This window comes from Mya arenaria, chromosome 17, assembly GCF_026914265.1.
Source record: "Mya arenaria isolate MELC-2E11 chromosome 17, ASM2691426v1".
Taxonomy (NCBI): domain Eukaryota; kingdom Metazoa; phylum Mollusca; class Bivalvia; order Myida; family Myidae; genus Mya; species Mya arenaria.
In genome coordinates this window covers 45,167,394-45,190,643 of record NC_069138.1, presented here as the reverse complement: position 1 = coordinate 45,190,643, position 23,250 = coordinate 45,167,394, and the positions used below count along the sequence as shown (strand labels likewise).

At 35.1% G+C, this 23,250-nt stretch overlaps 1 protein-coding gene and 1 pseudogene across 3 annotated transcripts; both read left to right on the top strand.

Moving 5' to 3' along the window:
• The first annotated feature begins 1,854 nt into the window (after positions 1–1,854).
• On the top strand, positions 1,855–4,419 carry LOC128223534 (uncharacterized; annotated as a pseudogene).
• On the top strand, positions 3,888–17,825 carry LOC128223158 (uncharacterized). Of its 3 annotated transcripts, none has more exons than XM_052932445.1 (9): positions 3,888–3,921; positions 4,604–4,709; positions 11,243–11,316; positions 11,577–11,716; positions 12,194–12,262; positions 12,674–12,745; positions 13,875–14,016; positions 15,209–15,299; positions 16,269–17,825. In XM_052932445.1, exons 2-9 carry the CDS (start codon positions 4,625–4,627, stop codon positions 16,379–16,381), a joined length of 786 nt encoding a protein of 261 aa, XP_052788405.1. In that variant the 5' UTR covers positions 3,888–3,921; positions 4,604–4,624; the 3' UTR covers positions 16,382–17,825. The 3 variants fall into 3 exon arrangements, with proteins under 3 accessions (XP_052788405.1, XP_052788404.1, XP_052788403.1); XM_052932444.1 differs by lacking the exon at positions 3,888–3,921 and adding an exon at positions 4,108–4,233; XM_052932443.1 differs by lacking the exon at positions 3,888–3,921 and adding an exon at positions 4,328–4,444.
• Positions 17,826–23,250: the final 5,425 nt, after the last annotated feature.

Below are 23,250 nucleotides of genomic sequence, written 5' to 3'. Positions count from 1 at the left end.
TTTTTTCAATCTTGTTTGTACTTTTATTTGAAGAGAAATGCCATGTTAACGGACAGAAGTTGAAATTGGATAAGATAAAAGAGTGAAAAATGGTTAGGCGGCTTAATCTACACACATTTCTGCCAAATCTTTTCAATACATTAAGTTGTTGTGCAGCTTTACTACATATGATGCTAATATGATTTTCAAAGGTAAGGGCAACATCTATGTTGACTTCAAGAAGTTATACCACTTCATCCCATTCAATATTGGTATTTTTAATACTAAGCTTAGGGTTTTTAGAGTGCGTTTTTGTGCCTATGGCGATAGCCTGAAACTTGTCAGGGTTTGCCTGCATGCAATTAACAGAGAACCAGTTGATAAGAACATTACTTTTGTTTTGAAGGACTGGCATCAAAGTATCGAAGTTAAATGATCTAAAAGAAAGGGTGTTGTCATCAGCATAATTGTAAAGGGATCCTTATTTGATGAAATAGAAGCTGTCATTTAGAAATATGTTAAAAAATAAAGGACCAATGATCGAGCCCTGTGGCACGCCTTTGGTTATCTCAGCCCAGCTACTTGTAATGTGACCTTTTTTGATTTGCTGTTTTTTCTGAGTAAGATAGGATGTGAGTAAATTCAGTGAGCTGGCAGACAGACCATAACATTTAAGTTTGCAAAGTAATATATCATGGGGCAGACAGTCAAAAGCATTTGACAGGTCCATAAGGACAGCAGCAACATATTGTTTTGAATCCAGAGCGGACTTCCAGTCTTCAACTAGTTTTAAAAGGGTGGTCTGACAACCATTTCTAAATGCGCATTTTTTTTATTTTTAAATAGATTCGAAATACTCAGATAGTTGCTCGGCTAAAACTTTTTCAAATATTTTTGAGGGTGCAGGCAAAATACTGACAGGCCTGTAATTAGACTTTTGTAAAGGATCATTTTTCTTGAAAATTGGAGTAACCTGAGCTTGCTTTAGGCGATCTGGGAAAATGCCATTGTCTATACAGCTATTTATAAAATCAGTATAAAATGGGGCTAATGACTGAGATCCTAGCTGATGTAATTTAATTCATTTTTATCAACATCTGTAGCTTTTTTTACATTAAAATTTTGTATAATTTGTGAGACTGTTGACTGCCTACATGAGTAAAATTGAAGGAGCTGGGTGTAATACATGTATTTTGTTCGAAGATTTTACTAATGCTGATGTGATTAGCCTCATTAAAAGCGACATCTTTACCAAATAACCATCTTTGGATCCTGTAACTGATTGATTGGGTTTTAAAGCCCCACATTGAACTCCTGTTCCACTGACCGGCGGTTCAAGGCTGTAACCCTAACAATTGCTTATAAATATATTTTGATGCGTGTGCGGTACAACTGTGTTGCTTTGTACTTTCTTGTCTTTCGTTCAATGTTTGTTTGGCTTTGACCTGTTGTCTTTAAACAGAGTTGTGTATCTGCCATGCTTAACACCGAGGCGCTGCTTGGTTGTAATTATATACATAATACAGTAGATTAAATTCATAACACAGTACATGAAACATATATTCTGGGAGTAATTAACTGTTATTGGTTTCAGATATATCACGGAAATTTATCACAGTATGCTAAATGCTTAAAAACAGGCAGTATATTTACATGCTTCAAAATTGGATTAAGGACTTAGAAATTATAGTTGGTAGATCGACTTTGGAAAGTTAAATTAAGGTTAGTGTGTAATAACTAAGAAAGGCCGTTAAAAGCCGTGGTGTTTATTTTTCCCTGCACCCAGTATTGTTATGGTGCCAGCTAACGTTTGAGACACTGGTTCACCGCTTGCAGTGATAGCTGCGATTCGACAGGGATACAAAACAAAATAATATGTTAGGGTTTGAGCATTCGGAGCTCCTCGGACATTTTTATTGTATTTATTGTTCTAAGTTGATTGCCAGTGAAGTGTATTATTGCAAACATAATTAAGATTCCCGAGAGTCAAGTTATAAAGTTTAACTGCAAAATAAAATTATTACGCGATCTACTTAAAGCGGACTTAAACGTACCACTTTTTGAGTATGTAAACCGTCCAAATACACCCGAGTTTGTTTTCGATAAAAAAAAAATGGCTGAGGATCAATAATATTGGACCAACAGCGCCACTAGAAGACTCTCTTCCAAACAGACAGCTGACAGATGACATCCCCGACGACTCACCGACCACCTACAAGAGCGTCGAAGCTGGCACAAAGAGAGGGGCAGCGAAACTGGTCGCCAGCGATGGACACGCATATACCAAAGGGGTCAAGGTCGGAGGGCGGCAGTATTGGATGTGTAATCATTACAAAAATAATAATAAAACCTTATATTTTTTTCAGGTTAAAGAGGTAGCGAAGGAGCGCCTGTTTGAGTCGGCCGTCACCATTGTGGAGCAGGTCATGCGGGATATGATGCTTCCTGATGACATAAACCTCCCGAAACCAGATAATCTGGCGAGAGCGGCAAACCACCATCGCCGTTTCCGCCCTGAAGAACCAAACGATTTGACATTTGAGGTAAAACATATGTGAACATATATGAATTAGCAACCATACAACTTTTTTATTGAATATTTTATTGATTTGTTCATATAGAAGTTATTAATGTAAATTATATATATTAATTATATATATGTTTGCTTTCTATTCTACAGCTGGACCGAGAATTCGTCGGGGAAAAATCATCGTGGATGATATCCAGATGGATGAAGCCCGCCACATAGTGGTCGGGACAGAGCAGCAGCTGGCTCTTCTTCGACAGGCGAAACGGTGGTTTCTAGACGGCACGTTCAAGGTCGCCTGGAACCATTCTACCAGCTTCAGACTGTCAACGTATTCGCGAAGAAGGGTTATGACGAAAATCAAGTGCCATTGGTCTATATTCTAATGTCTAGATGGGCGAATCAGAACTACGTCAAGGTGCTGACCAGCCTCCGGCAGCACCTTGGCCAGCCACAAGTTGAGTGGTTCATGTCCGACTTTGAGGCCGGTAAGTAATCAACTTTACTCAATATCAAGTTAACTAGCATGCAAGATTTCAATATCAAGCCAACTAGCTTTTATGATTTCAATAAACAAATTTCAAGCTCAAATTGCATGCTGGTAATAATTTAATAACGTCATTATGTATTATATTTTCAGCAACCTGGCAAGCCATCAGGGAGGTCTTTCCAGGGTCGGTAGTGAAGAGCTGTGTGTTCCACTTCACCCAGCGTATATACCGGAAGATACAGACTGAATCATAAGGGTCTTGTGACTGCGTACTTTTTCAGGAGTGAAAAGTACGAGTTTCTGAGGAAACTGTTGTCTCTACCATACCTACCTGCAGAGGATTCTACAAACTCATCACCCTACTACGAAAAGAGGCAGCCACAGTGGGCATACAGATACTACCGCCGCCAACCACATCATCGAAGACGAGTAAATAGTAGGATTTATTGTAACTGTATCGTGTATACATTACCGGAATAAACCCGAATAAAATCTACATGTAATTTGGTTTGTTTCCTTTTTTTGCAGTTTGTTTCATATACGTATTGCCGGGTCATTTTTGTTTTAATTTCACAATGCATGTGTATAAAAATCTTTTTACAGAAACAATTTTATGAATACAACGATATAATCAGTTTACCGAACTGGGGATTTACTGAAAGTTTCGGTTACCATAAATACAACTCTAAAACACGACATTTAATTTATGATATGATTCAAAAAATGACGAACTACTTCAATCGATGTTCCGGCATACATCCGAGGTTGTTTTCGACAAAATGGCCGAGGAGTTCCGAAAGAGAGTTCGAGCTCTGCTCAACAGGGGAGGTCACTGCGAAGAACATAAATAAGGGTTACTAAATTGTTCAGTTTTGATTTGGACGTTATGACAAATAAATAAACAAAGCGGGAATTACAAAAGTTGGTACGAAAATAATTGTTTTTATAGATTATTAAGGTTTTTGGTTTTTATAAACTATAAGATATATAGTAATTTATATATGATTCACGTACATTGCTACATAGCTGCAAATTATTTTTGCTTACAAAAAGCGATGTTTGAGGTTAGGGATAGATCACATATTTTCGCGACAATAACAAAGAGGAGAGATAAAATATTAAATATTGGGACGAAAATGCCATGACAAAATTCCCTATTACTTTTGCGATTTTTTTTTATATGGTTTATTGTAGATAATCAAAAAATTTGGCACACATTTTTTTGTATCAAACTAAGGTAAACCTGTTAAGAAAAGGGTTGTGCCGGAGCTATTTGGGCTACTGGTTCTGACCTACACACACTACACTCCTCCCCCATTATCCCTTTAGGCCAACGAGTTTTCCGCTGCCACCATTTAAGTTTACCTGGAAAGAGAAGTGCTCGCAGCGTGGGGCTCCAAAACTAGCAAAGAGCTCTTACTAACTGAGCTATCCAGGCGGCTAGTTGGGTACTGTACCGGTTTTTACCCCACACACACTCAGTGTGTGTATTCCACATGATAAATTGTGTCAGGATCAATCGGGCCACCATAATTTTGGTCTGAATGATATTGACTTATTGCTATTTATGATTACATGCATTTACATTTGCCCTTCTTATATTTCAGTAAGTTAATGGCAAACAGATAATGTCTAGCAGCAAAAAGAGTCGAAGACGGTCCAGTCTGGCAGTGGCCAAGATTCGCATGGAGCTCAACCCAGATCCAGGCAGAGGTGGCTTTCTATATTAGACCTTACAGTATTTACAGTCTAAGCAGTGTCAGATAATTAGTTTTCTGAAACCTTTTCTATTGCACATCATTAAACGAATCACACTCAGTGTCTGCACGACTATGACCGAATTACGGACACTACGGACCATGCGCATTACGGACCAGATTTAGGGACACTACGGACCAGATTTAGGGACATTAGGGACCAGATTTAGGGACATTACGGACCATCTTCGGAATCTTACGGACCATGATTTAAACATATTATTCACTCATTAGTTTTTATTTTGTTAATAAATACTTGAACATGAGTGCTCAGTATGACGTTATATCTTCCATAAAACTGTGAAAAATCCCGTGAAGTTCGAATAGATCCATGGTTCAATATAAAATCTTGTGAAATTCCAAAAGGTGATAAAGACCTATGCATAACAATCATGTGAAAAATAATGAACGAAAATTGAAAGATCAGCAGTTAAATCAGTTAAAAGCAACAGAAGAAATATTTTCCAAAACAGTTTATTTCCCAAAATAAATCGAGCAGAAATATTTTCCAAAACATTCGGATGGCGCGGTGGTTTGCATAAACACCTCTAGAACAGTGGATACAATGAGCGCAAGGCATACTTATAGATCTATTTAGTTTTGTGGCAGAGGAAATTGTTACCTGGCGCCTTGGTCACGATATAATGACAATTTCCTTTTTGCTGTTGTTACGTTGTAATTTTCTTAACATGTTATGTTAAAATTGTCTTTTTTATGTCTCATGATATGCAGAATATATCTGTCGACTCAACTTATACAGACTTCCATCGCTTGATTTGACGCGTTTTCTAATTTCAACCTCCAAATAGCCAAAATGTGGCTAAAAACTGTCGTTACAACGTTTCATTTCAAAATTACCCCTTTTTTAATATAAAAAACAAAAAATACTGGAAAATAATTGTATCAGATATCTTGAGCATTGAGTAAGCAATTTAGTCTTCTTTCTGTAGCTGGTTATTTCATTTAAATTGCATAAAAACTGACAAGAGTACTACTAAAATAACTGAACCCACCATTTCGTTACCAAAATCTGGCTTTTTCAATTCAGGGATACAAAATGGCCAAAATTTCTTAGCAATATGGTATTTTGTGAAAATATGACCCTCAATTGGAAGAACTACAACTCATTTATCAATAGCAATAAGAAATTTATACATAATACCTACATTACCAAATTTATTATACGCCTGAGTATGCACCCAAAAATACAGAAAATTTTGTCCCATCCGTAGACGCATGTTTTTCCCAGCAAGGAATATGCTTAGCATATAACCAACCAGGCAGATTTTGCATTTCCATTCAGTGACCAAATATATTATTTGTTGCATCAATATCTGATTGTAATTTGTAAATATGAAGCTCAACATGTCAATGTCCCATCCGTAGACACCATGTCCCATCCGTAGACACACATAAAATGCTCAAAATTTGCATATATTAAGCGAAAAGAACCACTTTCCTTTGACAGAAATGTAGCACATATTCAAACCTAGGCAATGGATTACCAAAAGCAACTCATTACCTTTGTATTTTCATTTTTCCACTTCTATATGTTGCTAAAAACATTGAAATTCATGCATTAACTTATTTTTTTCTATAGTGTGTATGTTTGGGAATTAAAATAAGTAGCCAAAATACAGGATGGATTATGTTGTTTTAGCCAGACATAAAGAGGCCTATTAGAAATTTATTTATGGTTAAGAAAATGAAGTACAGTAAAGCTGGTAAATGTCTACGGATGGGACATTTAAATCACGCTATGTACGAAATGTCCATTTATAAATTCAGGTGTGACTAGAATTAACATTAATACAAAAATGGACAAGCAGAGAAATAAAAACCATTCAAATATACCTGAAATTGACATTAATGTAAGTGCAAAAGCCCTTAGAATGAAAAGATACAGGGGAAAACTGAAAAATGAAAGAAATGAAAAATATGATGAAATGAAGAGGAAAGATGCTGAAAGGAAAAACACAATAGGCAAATTGACAAAGGGAGAAAAAGAAAGTGATCCAAGAGAAACCAAAAAACAATAATAAATATGGAGAGAAAAAAAATAAAATTAAGCTCGCCAAAAAGAAAGAAGGTGCAGACAATATCACAAACAAAACGGGACTCCTAGACAGACACCGTGTAACAATAAGAATAGAGAAATGAAAGAAAATGAAAGCCTGAAAAAGAAGAAGAATGTGCTTAAAGATGCTTAAAGTACAGAATAGGACGATGGGGATAAAACTTAAAACAATACAGTGAAAATAGTCTTTCAACAGACCAAGATACTACAAACATTGATCAAACAAAAACAGATGGTACATAATAGACAACGATGATATTAACAGATCCAGAACAGCCACAAATTCAGCTGAAATATAAGTAATGAGATGTGTGAGCCTCCATTTGATTCAAGAAGCAAGAAGTACAAAATATAGAGCAATATCAAAAGTAAAAGAAAGTATGCCTAAACACCAAAGCGTAAAACAAGAGTGTAAGAAAAACTGATAGAGTATGTCACCAACGATAAGAAGAAATTTGGAAGAAAAGGGTGTTATGTTACCAAAGAGTGCTAGAAGAAATTTAAAGCTGAGCGAAACAGTCAATATGAACAACATTAAAGAAGAATACAGGATGTGAAATTGAGTCATGGAGGGACTTAACAAGAAAAGAAGACAGAATAAAACAATGTGTTGCAATGTGTGCTTGATAGGAATATAACCAAATACCATACTAGCTTTGGTAGTGGGATTGCTTCCATCCTACAAGTTAGGCGACCAACAGGGAAAATAGACAACACCAATGAAAAGAAGTAGAAACTAAAACCAAGAAAGACAAGGAAAGATAGGCTGACTGCAGGAACTGTTATTTGTCAGTAGATGTGTCCGGAAAAGTACCGAATAAAAAAGATGTCAAGTTACTCGATGGAGAGAACATCCAATCTCAAGTAATGACAATGACCTTGGCCGAGGCATATGAATTATTTATTTTCTGGAGTTCTTAAGTTAGTTAAGAAAAGGTCATTGACAAAATGTCATTTTTACATATGATTCAGAACAGTTTCTCAGTTTTGGAGTATATATATCAGTCATCAGGGCTTTTTCTGCCCATTTTTGGAAAAAGGATCCTAGACATTTTGGGAAAATTTGCGTCACAATTATGCTTAAATTGGGAAAATTTACAGTTAAAATAACAAGCTTTTCAGTCTCCTGCAAATGAGGAAATTATTAAATATAAGTTTATTTTCCCTTTCAAAAGCCCTAAAACAGCTGAAATCTTAATTCTTGGGTGTAAATATTTATTGCAATGAATCATGACAGATACTAATTTTTCATTTCAAATGATCTCTGAATGTGATGCAAATCAATGATTTCTGAATTTAGTTATCCCCAAAACTTTACATCACCTAATTTTAGGATGTTGAATGAACCGGTACAGGTAAAAACACTGTTTTACTTTTGATTGGGATTTTTTTCTGAAGATTGGAAAAAAATATCATATATTTTGCTTTAGGAATGGGTCTGATAGTCGGACCCGTGGGTACTATATAAAATGCCCTGGTTATTGTCAATTAAACATGTTTCTAAGTTAAAATTTCCTTGAAACATTGAAGTAGTTAGTAACTGGATACAGTATAAGTATTGTGGATACCATCAGGGAATATCTTATGCCTGCAGCTTGGTATTACATTAAATAGTTTTATGTCCCATCCGTAGACACTTACAACACATGGTACTTTTACATCGTGTCTATTTCTAACAACTGAACTAGTGAAAAATCTTACATTTGGTGTTCAATGAGGAATTTAAAACATATACTGATTGACACCATTATAATTCAATGAATTTTCACCTTTGAAAGTTGCAACTTAAAACTGAACTTAAAAGGTCCGATTATCAAATTACAATTACATTGTAAAAGGTTGTCTTACTGAAATTTAGAAATATTAAATATCTTGTACTTCATTTTTGTGTTCTGTTAGCATTTTTGCAACAAGAGATGTTTATACTAGGTTTGTAATTGAACTTAAAGTTCATATGTAAATATATAGTGTGCCTTTTGTCCCATCCGTAGACACTTCGGACCGAATACAGAAAGTGATCTAAAACAATTATGCATCAAGATAATGCTGAAAAATTGGTATGGCCTTGTTTGTTTTTGATTCTGGTGTTAGAAAAAATCACTTTTATTTGCTTCCTTGGGCTTCTAAAAATGGTAGATCATTTACAAACAGTCAAATTCAAAATAATATCATGACATTTATGGTTAAATCTCATTTATTTCTACTAAGAAGGAATAAAGTCAATTATTTTGCCCATAAATGTTTATTTGGCACCTATGCAACAAGTCTGGCTAAAAAAAGCATTATAAAAGAGTTCTGTCACATTATCAAAAGCATTTAAATATACATCACAAAATTATTTTTTTTCAGTATTCCTTGATACATAAACCTCCCTGAAAAAAAAACTGGAGCTCGAACCTAATGATTTTATTCGAATTATTATAACACCATGACCCTACTGTTATGGAACGTATGTAATTTGGCTATTTGAATACTTTGATTTTTTACCCTTTGTGAAACACTTTTTGTCATTATATCGTGACCAAGGCGAGCCTGATGTAAACCTCAACTCTTGCTTTATATTAAATAAAGGATGTGTATTTGTTGCAATTCTTGCAAATGGATGTTTAAAACTGGCAATTTCTGTTGCCTTAATTAGTGTTTATTAGTTATAATTGTACCCGTAATTATCGGCGGTATATTACAAAAGAAACAAACATTATACTGACAACCTTTAATTGGCTATCATAAAAGTGTGAAAACCCATTGTGATGGCACACTTTCACTGAACCTTTCAATTAAAACAGATGAAACGGACAACAAACAAATATGACGATCCAAAGTTTATTTCAGAAAGCAATCGATCACATATGAAAACATTAACATTCACATTTACAATTATAAGATAAACACATATTTCGTTCATTATTATTCAAATTATTAATGTTTAACATTGGAATTTCATGGGATTTTTCAGTTACATTAAAGATAATTGTCATACTGAGCACTAATATTCAAGTATTAACAAATTTAAGACAAATGAGTGAATAAATTTAAAAAAAACAAATGTTTAAAAACATTATAAATGATAGTCCGTAAGTTTTTGAAGATGGTCCGTAATGTCCCTAAATCTGGTCCGTAGTGTCCGTAATGTCTGGTCCGTAATGTCCATGGTCCCTAGTGTCCGTGACCCCTATGACCTACCTGAAGTTAATCAGGTTCTGACAGCAACTTACTTGATTGAATATTGGCAAAGACACCACAACTTGTTTGTTCTTTAATGTTTAATTTCACAACAAACGTAAGCCTATCTTATGTCAGCCAGAGGTTGATTTACAAATGAATTGAAAGCTCAAATAGTGAAATGTAATAGTGTTGCTATACATGAAGATATGATTAGTTGCTAGAATACTTCACACTCTTTGATTAACTCCTTATCCATTATTAACTCAATTGCAGTCTAAATGCTTGCTAGTTATGCCCCCACAAAGTGGCGGCATATAGGGTTGCCCTTGTCCGTACGTCTGTCTGTCTGTCTGTCCGTACGTACGTACGTCCCGAAGATTGTTTCCGATCTAATTCTTGAAAACCGTTTGTCCAATCCTCACCAAACTTTAAACACATGTTTGTGACCATAATATCTTGATCAAGTTCGATAGTCATGGAAATCGCTTTAGTCATTTAGGAGTTACGGCCCTTTTTTGCCAAAAATACTTCAAAAATATATGTTTCCAATCTAATTCTTGAAAAGTATGTGTCCAATCCTCACCAAACTTTACATACATGATTGTGACCATAATATCTTGATCAAGTTCGATAGCCATGGAAATCGCTTTTGTCATTTAGGAGTTACGGCCCTTTATTTGCAAAAAAAGACTTGAAAAATACGTCCCGAAGATTGTTTCCGATCTAATTATTGAAAACTGTTTGTCCAATCCTCACCAAACTTTAAACACATGTTTGTGACCATAATATCTTGATCAAGTTCGATAGTCATGGAAATCGCTTTAGTCATTTAGGAGTTACGGCCCTTTTTTGCCAAAAATACTTCAAAAATCATTATTTAATATATTAAGATGTAAGGCCTAGGAAAAAGATGTTTTAAATTCAATTGGGCAACAGGCTCAAAAATGCTATGTAGGGTAGGGATACGTTTTTTACGTCTAATCAAGACAGCAAAGCAAGTCGCAATTGCTTATCATTACATTTTGGTACGTTTTGTATTAAATAATAAAAAACTAGATGTTTTTAATTGTAACGCAAATGGTCAACAACAATTGTAGATTTTTTATGTTGGGTTGAAAAAAACTCTAGGGTTTAGGGTTTTTCTTAGGTAGGGTCGGGTTGACATAAACACAGATAAAAAATGTTTATTCCTGAATGGAATTTACATTATTGCTCAGCCTAAATATTGTCCCTTGTCTTTCTTACAGGACTTCACAAGCAGATTGATGCAAGTTTATCCCCTGAAGAAAGGCTCACAAAGTTGGCCAGCCTTTCTATACAGGTCAGTAACATAGTTATTCCATATATTATTGGAATGTTAGGATGCTGTTTACCAGCAGAAGACCCCCATGGACTATGAGGTCAAAGGTCAATAATTAATGCATTATTTCTTAAAAGTTAAAAACACCTGAATTGTTACATTTTCCACATGTTTCTGAGCATGTCACTGACGAACTGGCACTCAGGGGGCATAATGTTTAACAAACATCTCATTTTTATAATCATTCATTTGAAGATGTTATTTTATACACTTCCTCACAGCATGGGTTGTCCCAGTGTGGTGGGGAGACTGGTGACCCGGAAATAGCAGAGGTTTTACAGGCAGCGGTTCCCCATGTACAGGAGTGTCTCCAGGGAAGCAATACCCAGCAGGCCTTAGCAAGTGCCTGCAGATCTGACTGGTAGCCAATCAAATTTACCTATAGATATGTAGGGATGAAATTATTGTAGTTGACTGTCTTGACTGTCCATATAACCTCTTGGGTCTGAGTTTCAGACCCAGGAATTGAAAAAGTGAATTTTTGAATGTTAGAAATCATCTTTAACATATGCATCCTTTGTTGCTCTTAAAATATATATCTATTTTACAATGAAATTAAGATTGGCAGTTTTGAGTCTCATATCTTAACAAATAAGTGAAGACGCCCTTAAATCACTATAAATGAGTCACAATGCAAAAGCTTTAATGTTTTTCACCGGTTCAAATATATGAGCTATTCAGCATTATAAACTTAGTTATTTCCGTACTGGGTATTTCTTTATTTGACCTGTGTAATGTTTCACTCTTCTTCCCCGATTAGTTATTACTGTATTGTGGTGTTTTACTTTTCTTCACTGATTATTTATGACCATATTTCTAAATTGGTGTGATGTTTCAGTCTTCTCCCCAACCCTGTGAACATAGAGATGGAGGAGACCATTCTGATGATGCAGGAGAAAATACAAAGGTACACATACTGGCTCACACATTTTGATGGTTGTGACATTATTGTAGTTTCTTATACAACTTTGAGTTTGCCATAGCAGTCAGTGCTACAATGTCGAGACAGAATGCTCAAGGTCACATGTCTCTATTGTGATTGCCTTTTTAGTTATGCCTATCTACATGCATAATTGTCAGTTGTTGCAAAAAGAAAATTGTCCCATACCAATTAATCAAAATCAACTATACTTTAATTAAATTATCCTTACGTTGCCTCTTTTAATGTTATTTTTTAAAGCATAACTTCGGATGCCATGGTTTCTAAAAGAAAATTAAAAAAAAATGTTTTCTGTTAGACATTAGTTGCCTGTTTTTGAGATAATTTCACCCCATTTAAGTGTTTAAGCCATGGTTTGATATGTTATGGTGTTGACAGGTTGAGGGATGAGGAGGTAAGATGGAGGGAGTACAAGGAGGAGCTGGCAGAGAGGGCCCAGCAGGCAGAAAGGTTGGTTATCTCCCCTTGTTCATTTTTTAAAAAAACACCAAAAAACATGACATATTAAAGTTTTGTCTGTGGCGTACGGGTTAAGAGAGCTACATCGAGTATGTTGTCTACTCAATAATTTGTCAGAGAATCCTTTATCCTGTCATCACCAAATTTGGACATAATGTGTATTGGCATAATATCTTGAACAAGTTTGATTACCAGTATATCACTTGAGTCATTCTAGAGTTATCCCCCCTTGAATTATAGAAATTACCTAAGATTGGTTTTGTCCGATCAATAACTTTAGAAGCCTTTGGCCAATCATCACCAAATTTGGCTTGAATGTGTATGGGAATAAAATATTGATCAGGTTCGATAACCAGTCATGTCGCCTCAGTCACTCTAGAGTTATGACCCTTGATTTGGAATAAATTGTTTTTACAGTGTACGCTTTTTTAACTTGGCTTAACCTACAACTCCCTATCACCAAGCTTGGTGTCCTAAATTTAGGATGGGCGTATTTTGCGACAATTGGTGCTCTTTCTTATAAATCAGACTTTGTCCAGGGACATAAAAACTGCTTGAAGCAATTGATTAAAACTTAGAACATGGATAGATCTATAGCAATGTGAAGGTGTGTACCCTGCAGGAATGATCTTTTGGGCTCTTAATTTCTAAGTAAGTAATAGAACACAACAATAAATTTTAAAAAAGAAACAAATCAGTGCTCTAGTAATTTGGGGAAGAATTTTGCCCTATTCCCCACCTAATTGATATGTTAAAATTCCACTCCAAATTGTTCCTTTTATGAAGAAAAGATATGACAAAACAAGTAAGGATGGAAGCACTTTTCCTAATATAACCTAATATAAGAATTTGAAAGTACTATTAAATGAGACACACCAAGACATTTTAATCTTTATTTATTTAATAATGAGCAATATTTGCTTTTTGCATAAAAATTTACCTTTGGAAGCCAAAAGCACCCTGGGTACTTAAATTGTTTATCTAATACTGATGGGCTGCTGCCTATGGCTATCAGTTTTAACTAATTTGGTAATTCATTTGAAACTATAAAGATAAGACCGTGCTGATGTAAAAATGCCCTTTTTAGGACATCTTTTTCTTGCATTTATTTATATTTTAGGCGCACAGAGAATCCCCGTTTACATGCGAGAGACATGGAAAGCCAGCAGCGGGAAATTTCATCTGAGTACCTGCCGTCGTTCTCTGACCTGTCAGTCGTCCGAGACCAGGTGGAACGAGCAAAGATAAAAGTCTACCAGCTGGTTTGTAGCCTTGTACTATTTTTTTATTATAAGTTTATTGAATAAATACATATACCATATAAATAGAGGTGTACATTGTTAAAAAACGACGACATACAATTGTAATAGAATAGTGTATATCAGAACTCCACATTTAATTTCATCAGATCAAACAAACATAAAACTTTCTTGTACATGTATATATTTAATATCATTTATATCGTTGGTACATTTTTAACAAAATCCAAGAAAATACCTGAAAATCTGAAATGGATTTTTTGCAAAAATGCCTGATTTTGCATCCTTTTGAATCCCTGTATAATACAAAACATATAGACAGTAACACAGACACATACATGAAGTTAATATAATGATCAGTATGATACAGGGGTTCTAAAGTTCAGGATTAAGCCTAAAATCAGGACTGAGAGCCTTTAACTTAAGACTTTTGTACAGATGTCAAGATGGACATTTGCTTGGACATTTGCATCAAAAACATTTGGAAGTAACATTATTTCACTGATTTTTTTACCATATTTACCATATTTGCCTGCATCCTATATATCCTAGAATACCACAGTATAACAGGATACCTTGAAAGAAATATAAATGAAAATTTCATAGGGTTTACGCCCCTTTAACCTGGCATGAACTCTCATACTTAAACAACCCCACGCCATTTCTCAGGATTGACAATTTATCAGCTGATAGAATCCCTGATAATGATTTCAAAAAAGATTTTTTGATAGTTATGCACTTTAAATAAATTTAAAACTCATGCAAAATAAATCAACTTGCATACAAAAATATACTGGTTCAAAAATACATCTGGGAAAAATAGGCGTAGCAACTATTAAGGATGATTTTATGCTAAGAAATGATCTGAAATGAGCCAGTACTTCCCTATAGCATTAGTTCCATTATAATGTTGAATAAGTGAACATAAAGTTATCTCTAAAAGTCTGTAGCTCATATTTAGATGAATTCAGATAAATATTATCATGTATAAATGTTGTAATGTGTCAGTCAGTGAAGTTAGCACATGCCCAGAAGCCTGCCATTCTGGGTTCAATATTGTGTAGAAATCCTGAATGCTTACCAAATGGATAATAAAAACACCTCAAATGTACTCAATTTTCTTATAACAGACTACAATGAATGTTGTTGTTGTTTTTTATTTCGGCGAGTATTCAGTAGATTTGTTCAATTGCAGACAAAGACACATCAAAGGAATGTCCATGTGTCCCAGCAACACCAGATGCGGCTAAACAAGAAAATGGGTGTGGCCTTGAAACAGTTGCAAGGTAAAGCAAACAGCTTGTGTATGCCAGCTGTTATTATAACATACCAATGGCTTTCAATATGACATATTTGGGAGTGTTCAACAATTGCAAGTTTCCTTGTGGTCAATATTTTCTGTTGGTTAATTGCATAATAGTATTCTTTAATTTATATCAGATCATTTTACATTTATTAAAGTGACACTCTTTTTAAAAATCAATACATACACATGTATAAAAACATCCATTTTGACTGATAAACCTTTTACTACTTACTAAATAATGCATTTATGGAAAATATTAATTACTGATAAGAATTTTGTACCATGTATTTAATAGCGGAAAGCGCAAAAATATTAAATGATTGGTTAATGCTAAAATATTTACTGTAATCTGCTATAGTCTCATAAGGTAGAAATACCGTGTATTATGCTCATTTGTTTCATTTTAAATTCAGTATCCTTCATATGAACTATTGTTTTCGACATTTATTCATCCTTTTTGGAATATAAAAACAAAATTATTAATTGTGGTAAATCTTATTTGGGAGTAAGAGTGCATCTTTAATTTATATTGAGTTGAAAAGTATGACCAGAAATAAAAACCTTTCATTCATTTTAAGCAGATTGTCTATATTCCTTATCAATCAACTTACAATGTAAAATATATTTGTATATGTAAAGTGTGAATTAACTTATGACAAACCATATTTCTACTCTTTTTGTATTAGTGCATATTTGAAGAGCATATCAAATGTGACTTTATCTGCGTTAATAAGTTCTGTGGATGCAAGCAAAGTGGTGAAAAAAATCCACATCGCATGAACAATTAGATAATGTTTTTATTTGTTTATATGTATGTCAAAATAGCAATGTTTTTTTGTGTAGAAGGCATGCTACTTCACAAAATTGCAAAAGTAACCTTTTCCTCAATTGGACCCTATTTTGCAGCCCTTGGCATAAAACATAACTTATTCACTTATCATTTTTTCAGCCCATGACCAGTGGTCGATGTCTAGCCCAAGAGTGCACATTGAAAACCTGATAGAGTTTCCAACACCACCCCGAAAACCTGACAGAGTTCCCAATACCACCCTGAAAACCTGACAGAGTTCCCAATACCACCCTGAAAACCTGACAGTGCCACTCTAAGAACCTGACGGAGTTTAGAACACCACCCTGAAAACCTGATAAGAGTTCCCAATACTACCCTGAAAACCCGATTGAGTTTCCAACACCACCCTGAAAACTAAGAGAGTTCCCACCACCACCCTGAAAACCTGACAGTGCCACTCTAAAAACCTGACAGAGTTTCGAACACCACCCTGAAAACCTGATAGAGTTCCTAACACTACCCTAAAAACCTGATAGAGTTTCCAACACCATGCTGAAAACCTGAGAGAGTTCCCAACTCTACCCTGAAAACCTGATAGAGTTCCCAACACCACCCTGAAAACCTGATAGAGTTCCCAACTCTACCCTGAAAACCTGATTGAGTTTCAAACACCACCCTGAAAACCTGACAGTGTTCCCTACACCACCCTGAAAACCTGATAGAGTTCCCACCACCACCCTGAAAACCTGACAGTGCCACTCTGAGAACCTGAAAACCTGATAGAACTTCCAACACCACTCTGAAAACCTGATAGAGTTCCAAACACTACCCTGAAAACCTGATAGAGTTTCCAACACTAGCCTGAAAAAATGAGAATTTCTGACACAACCCGGAAAACATTAGAATTTCCGACACAGCTCTGACAACATGAGAGTTTTCAAACCACCCTGAAAATAAGATAATTTCCAATATCACCCTGAAAATATGATAGTGTTTCCAACATCACTCTGACATTCTGATAAGAGTTTCATACACAACTTTGAGAACATGATATTTTCCAACATCACTTTGACAACCTGATAGAGTTTCAAACACCACCCTGAAAACATGATACGGTTTACCACATTTCCTGAAGACATATCAATTGTTTCCAACAACATTCTGAAAACATGATTCAGTTTCTAACCCAGCCCTGGAAAGTGTTTAACACAGTGAATAATTTTCATTGATAACTATGGGTCAATGGAAGCTGATACCATCGGAAACTATTCAAGTATCCACTGTAATAATATTTTCGTCCTACACAAGCTTAAGGAAATCGGTTTAAACTGAACAGAATCAACAAGCACACACATACACAGAGAAGGTTTGTTCAATTGTAATTTTCATTGGCTTTGAAAGAAAAGAAAAAAATCTTCAAAAAAAAGATAGATTTTGTGTGTTAAAACATTTGACGAAGTTTTAATATTGATCTTAATTGGCCATCTTTGATACATTAAGTGACTTATTGGGTTTTCTTTGATATATGGTGTTGTATTGTTTTGTGGTCTGAAAGCAATTGTATAATGAATTTAAAGCTTGAACTACATGTATGAAGTTTTGTGTTCAAATACTTTTTAAAGCTGCCCTTTCTTCTGCATGATTCTATTATTGTATAATTATTATTGTATTGTTTGTATGCAAAGAAATACTTGCTGATTTCTCAATAAATATATTTTCATATCACTGTCTTGTTTTAATTATGTTTATATAGAGTGGAATTGCAGTGACCTTGACTTGGCGACCACATTTGCTGTCAATCCAGTTTGTCTGTCCACAGTTTTTATCATTCAGATGTACGGCTCTTTTTTAAACATCAATACTAAACACAACAAATGATTTCAGTTTTTATCACAACATGAAAATGTTTCAAAGGAATTAAATGAGACTAGACATCAATGCACTTGTATTTATCAAATGACAAAATTGTGTGTAAAACAAGAATTGTGCCCATTTGTTACTAAATCGCTTACCTGGATATGGAAACGTGTTCCAGCACTATATATAGTATATCATTGAAGTAGAAGAAAGTAGCGAAATTCTTGGCAAAATCTGAAAAGGTCAAGAGTTATTGCCCTTGATTGACAAAAATGTGCTACACTTAGCATTGTTACGACTCTGCAGCCTTCAATTGTTCACCAATCATAAGCATATTTATAATGAAAATGCTTGACCATAAGATCCCATTATGGGCCAAAATCTGACCAGTAACTAAAGAGTTAGTGCCCTTGATTTATAAAAAAAAACATGTTTAATATTATTTACACTTTTGCACCTTCATTCGTTCGCTGATCCTCTAAGGAATATGTGTGGCAATCAGATCTACGACAAGTTTGATTATAGGCCAAATCGGATTAGTAGTTCAAGAGTTATTTGCCCTTTATTTATAAAAATGCATCCGGTAGTGTCTTAGAATGATTTTGTTTTATAATTAGAAGGGTCAATTTTCAACATAGCATCATAACGATTGTATTTATCAAATTTGAATATAAATGTAGGTTTAATTGGGTGAAAAAGTGGGAGACTTGCTAGGCATACACCCCTGGATACATCCCAAGAATACACTGCCTTGCATATAATGTTTTATCCTTTTGCCTTGGTTAAAAATCACAAATTACTTTAGGTACATACAAACGTGGCTGTGGTCTTTTGGCCGTCCAATTTTATGTCACATTGTATTGTTTCACTTGACGTAATAATACATGTTTTTTAAATAAATTGTCTGGCATCGGATATAAATGCCAGATCTTTTCAATTCAACCTGTCTTACGTCTTCCTTGTGACATAGATGAAACTTCAGAGGCTTAGATGCGCAAATATAAAACATTTTAGGGAAAATGCTTATGATCTATGAGAACATTTTTGCATTGTCACTCGCATTACTTTTAACACACTTTCAAATTTCTCCTTCCGTGATGCTGTAAGTCAGGGCTGCTTAAGTTCATTGGGTGAAGTACGATTAAAGTGATACTTGTATTTAAAATCAATGCATACACATTAATAACCAACATAAAGTTTGAGGGATAAACCTTTAACTACTTACTAAATAATGCATTTATGAAAAATATAAATAACTGATAACAAGATTGTAACCGTGCCGAATACGCACAAATATTATATGACGGGTGAATGCTTAAAGATTTTAACGGTTTCTACTATAATCTTATGAGTAGAAATGCCGTGTTTTCTGCACCTTTCTTTCAAACTTAACACGGAATTCATCGTAAAGGCCATTGTTTTCGATATTTATTCATCCTTCGATAAAATAAAAGTGCATATATAAACGACGGTAATGAAAAAAGAGGAGCGAACAAAAGAAATATGACCTGCTGGAATGTGCATATTACAGCACAGCTCATCACTAGGCATGGGCAATTTAGATTTCCCTTGTTATGCAAATGAAGTTGAAATATCACACATTCAGTATTTTGTTGACTTTACAAAAATGTGAAAAGTAGACTACAATACCATGATATCAACGAATTAAAACGAATTTTCTCATACAGATGTTTTGTACTTGACAATTTGAAGGTTCGGTTTTTGGCACATCTTTTAGCAAGCATAATACATGCTACCGTACAAACATGTATTTAAAATGTGTGTGTTTGAGAACTGATCAAATACGAAGTTAGATTTTTGGATTAATGGGTGGCATTTTCACTTCCTATTTAACAATGATACTTAGAAAATATCTGGTAAATAAGTGTTAGGGAGTCTGAACATGTTTTAAATATATTTTAAAAATGTTCTGACTACACTCTTAACTACCATTTATGGGTGATGTCATTTACTGAAACATGCCAAACTTCAGTTAAAAGAAGGCCAGCAACCTTAAGGTCCTGTAGTTTTGCAAAACATTTTCCATAGCATTCAATGATAAAGAACTGCTCTATTGACCCATCCTTCTTTCAGTGTTCATTTGATGAAACAACACTACACTGCACCGCTTTTCTCAATCCTTTTATAGTTCACTTTTACCATCTTGACTTCCAGACTATTATCACCACACACACTTGCTATGTCTGGTGATGCATTTGTTACTGGGACTGGTTTGGCGGCTAACTAAGTTTGTTACCTGCATTATTATACTTGAAGTGGTTCATCAGCAATGTTAGCTGCATCATGTTTCAGTTACTTCAGTCCATGCAGCATTCTCAGTAGCTTCATGCAGACATTTCCTGTGCCTTGAGCTGAACGAAGAAGCCAACAATGTATATCCTCAAGTGCAAAGCATGACCATGCCCATAGTGGACAGTGTTTCTTAGCACACCAAGCCAGATGACTAACTACAGTATGTCGTGGACATTCTACCCTGTGTTGTTGGTGCCATAAAGAACCTCAAAGACCTTGTAGAATCCTGACAAGTCCTTTTCAGCCACGTCATAGTCAGAACTTAAGTTCGTCTCCATAAAACAGAAGCCAGTTCTGAAGCTCAGATGCTTTCCAGTGCTGTTTTGTTATTTCCGATTTACGTGCCAGTCTTGGACTGTCATCAGTCGGTTTCATGCAACACCGTCTGGCGTCAACATTTTTCACTACTTTACTTATATTATATGGTTCCTTACAACCCTTATCAAACCACAAGCAAAGTAACTCCTTTTTTGTACCTAGAAGCACCCAATGCATGTAGTCAGGAACTAAACCTTTTGCTGGAACAATGTATTCAATGTCCAACATCACTGAAACACTCCTGATTCCTTTCACATATTTGTCTTTAGAGTTCAATGCCAAACTTGCAGTGTCTAAAATTGATTCGGTTGTTCTTAGAGGTGGGGTTTCTTCACAATATGGATATCACTTGGCTTGCTGCTGTCCCGGTTCCTTGCATGTAAGGCACCCATGCGACCCATTTTGCTTCTCCATCTCCACCACATAGGCTTTCGCTTGGAGGTCGATCGTACCAACTGTTAACTTGGGTTAGATGTTTTTAATAGAACAGTCCAGGCCATATTTGTAGATAGTGTTCAGCTCATCGACCATTGGCTTATGATTAGTTCTGAACACTGGTTTATCCGATCCTTTGCCAGTTGCCATAATCCCCATAGTAAAACATTCTGAGTAGGGAAACGCTGTGAAGGTGGCAAGTCATGATAATAAGAAAGACTGACCATAGCTGGCAGAGAAGCCGCTGTATAATGGCACACCGTCAATATTAAATGGCATTGATGTTGGCTGGAGTTGTAACCTGTCATATATATATCATCTCAACAAGCTGATCGGGATGAGGCATGGTTGCGAAAAGTGTCGTTTTTTCTTCAAATGCTGATTGTTCACTGATCCAGAGATGCGCAATCCCGAACAGTCTGGGGTAGTACAAGTGTATTTCACTCCATCTTTGAAAAGCTGCTAGCATTTCCCACAAAAGTCAACACACTAGATCAAGTCATTGCTCATTGACCTAACATCTCTAAACATTATGACTTGAAGAACATCATTGTCAGGTGATGTCAATCTCATGAACTTCATCAACAGTGCTTTTTAGAGGCAGGGAAACATGCTGAAAATACATGTTTAATTATGTAAGGGTTCATTTATTTTGTGTAGAGCTGTAACAACACTTGTGGATAAAAAGAATAAACTTATCATATTATGCAAACATTCAATTGGCCTCATTTCATACAAGTCCATACTATGTACAGAAAATACATTTTTATAAAAAAAAACTTTCAAGCTCATTATGTATTACATTGCTCTTTAAATGTTATTACACATATCTAGAAAGTACGCCCCAAAGAATCTTATTCGGGTTTTATTTTCCTAAGACATAACGCGTGTATGGGGTTTTATGTAAAAGGTGTTAATATTGCAGACAATTATAGATGTGTTCCATAGTTCAGTAGTTTTGGAAAATTATTCTCTAAAGTTTTAAATGCTAGACTTACTTAATGGGTTAACAATATCATATTTATAAATAAACCCTGGTTGGTTTTAGAAAAAAATATGGGAACTGTTGATTATATGATTGTATTGTCATAGTGTTACTTTAAATAACGAATAGCAATAGGAAGTTGTATATTGCGTTTGTTGATGTTTCAAAGGCGTCTGATTATGCAATCCGGGAAAATATATAGTATAACTTATCAAACTCGGTGCAAGCGGTAAAATGCTAGATATTATTTGCTCAATGTATTTGAATGTTAAGTCTAGAGACAAATATAACAATGTTGTAAAATAACGTTTTACATGTTTTCTAGGGGGTTGTCAAGGAGAATCGTTATCACTATTTTTATTTGCAATGTATTTTAATGATATAAAAAATATGGCAAATGATTTTAATGGTGTATATCTAGATGTGTTAACACTTTTTATAGCATTATATTTTTAAAACTTAATAAATCAAACACGTCCGATCAAAATGCTTCGTTTTTGGATCTTCACCTTGGAGTAACAAATGACAAATTGACCATCTTACTTTAAAATTGTAAATTATCTGTCTTTGGACGGCGATGTTCCAGTGTTCCCGTCTCATGGTGTATTTATTTCGCCATACGTTTGATTCGCTAGAGTAAATTGATTGTACTAAAAAACTTATTCCCTTGAAGAAATCTATATCAGCACAATTTATGAGAGATTATGGTTCTAACAGAATAAATACATTGGCAGTTTTGGGCCATGCTAGGTTGTATAGTGGTTAAATGAGTTCAGCAGTTATTGGGTAATCACTTAAGTATTTTATAGAAACAGGGACCAATATTACCATCTATTTTAAGTACCAACTTGTCTATGCTTGTGACCTCTGGGGAACCAATGGGGAAAATGGCTATGTTTGTTGGGATGGTTGGGGCGTACGTGTATATTTTACAGAGTCACCGGGAAATCATCCATCGGCGTTTGACCCGAGAGTGTTAGTCTTGTTAGGACAAGACAGGATGATAACATAGTTATAGTTACCGTGGTTCTTTAACGTTAACAAGTGTATAGCACTGTCACATGTGTCCCCGATTAACATCACTACAGGAAGACAGTGATATGTGTTAGTGTTAAGGCGGGGGATCGAACTTGCGACCCACTCTAACCACACGACAACATATCTTCCACATATGAGTGGTCCTTTATTATGTTCTTTATATCAGCGCACTCGCATACAAAGATATTTGTTTTG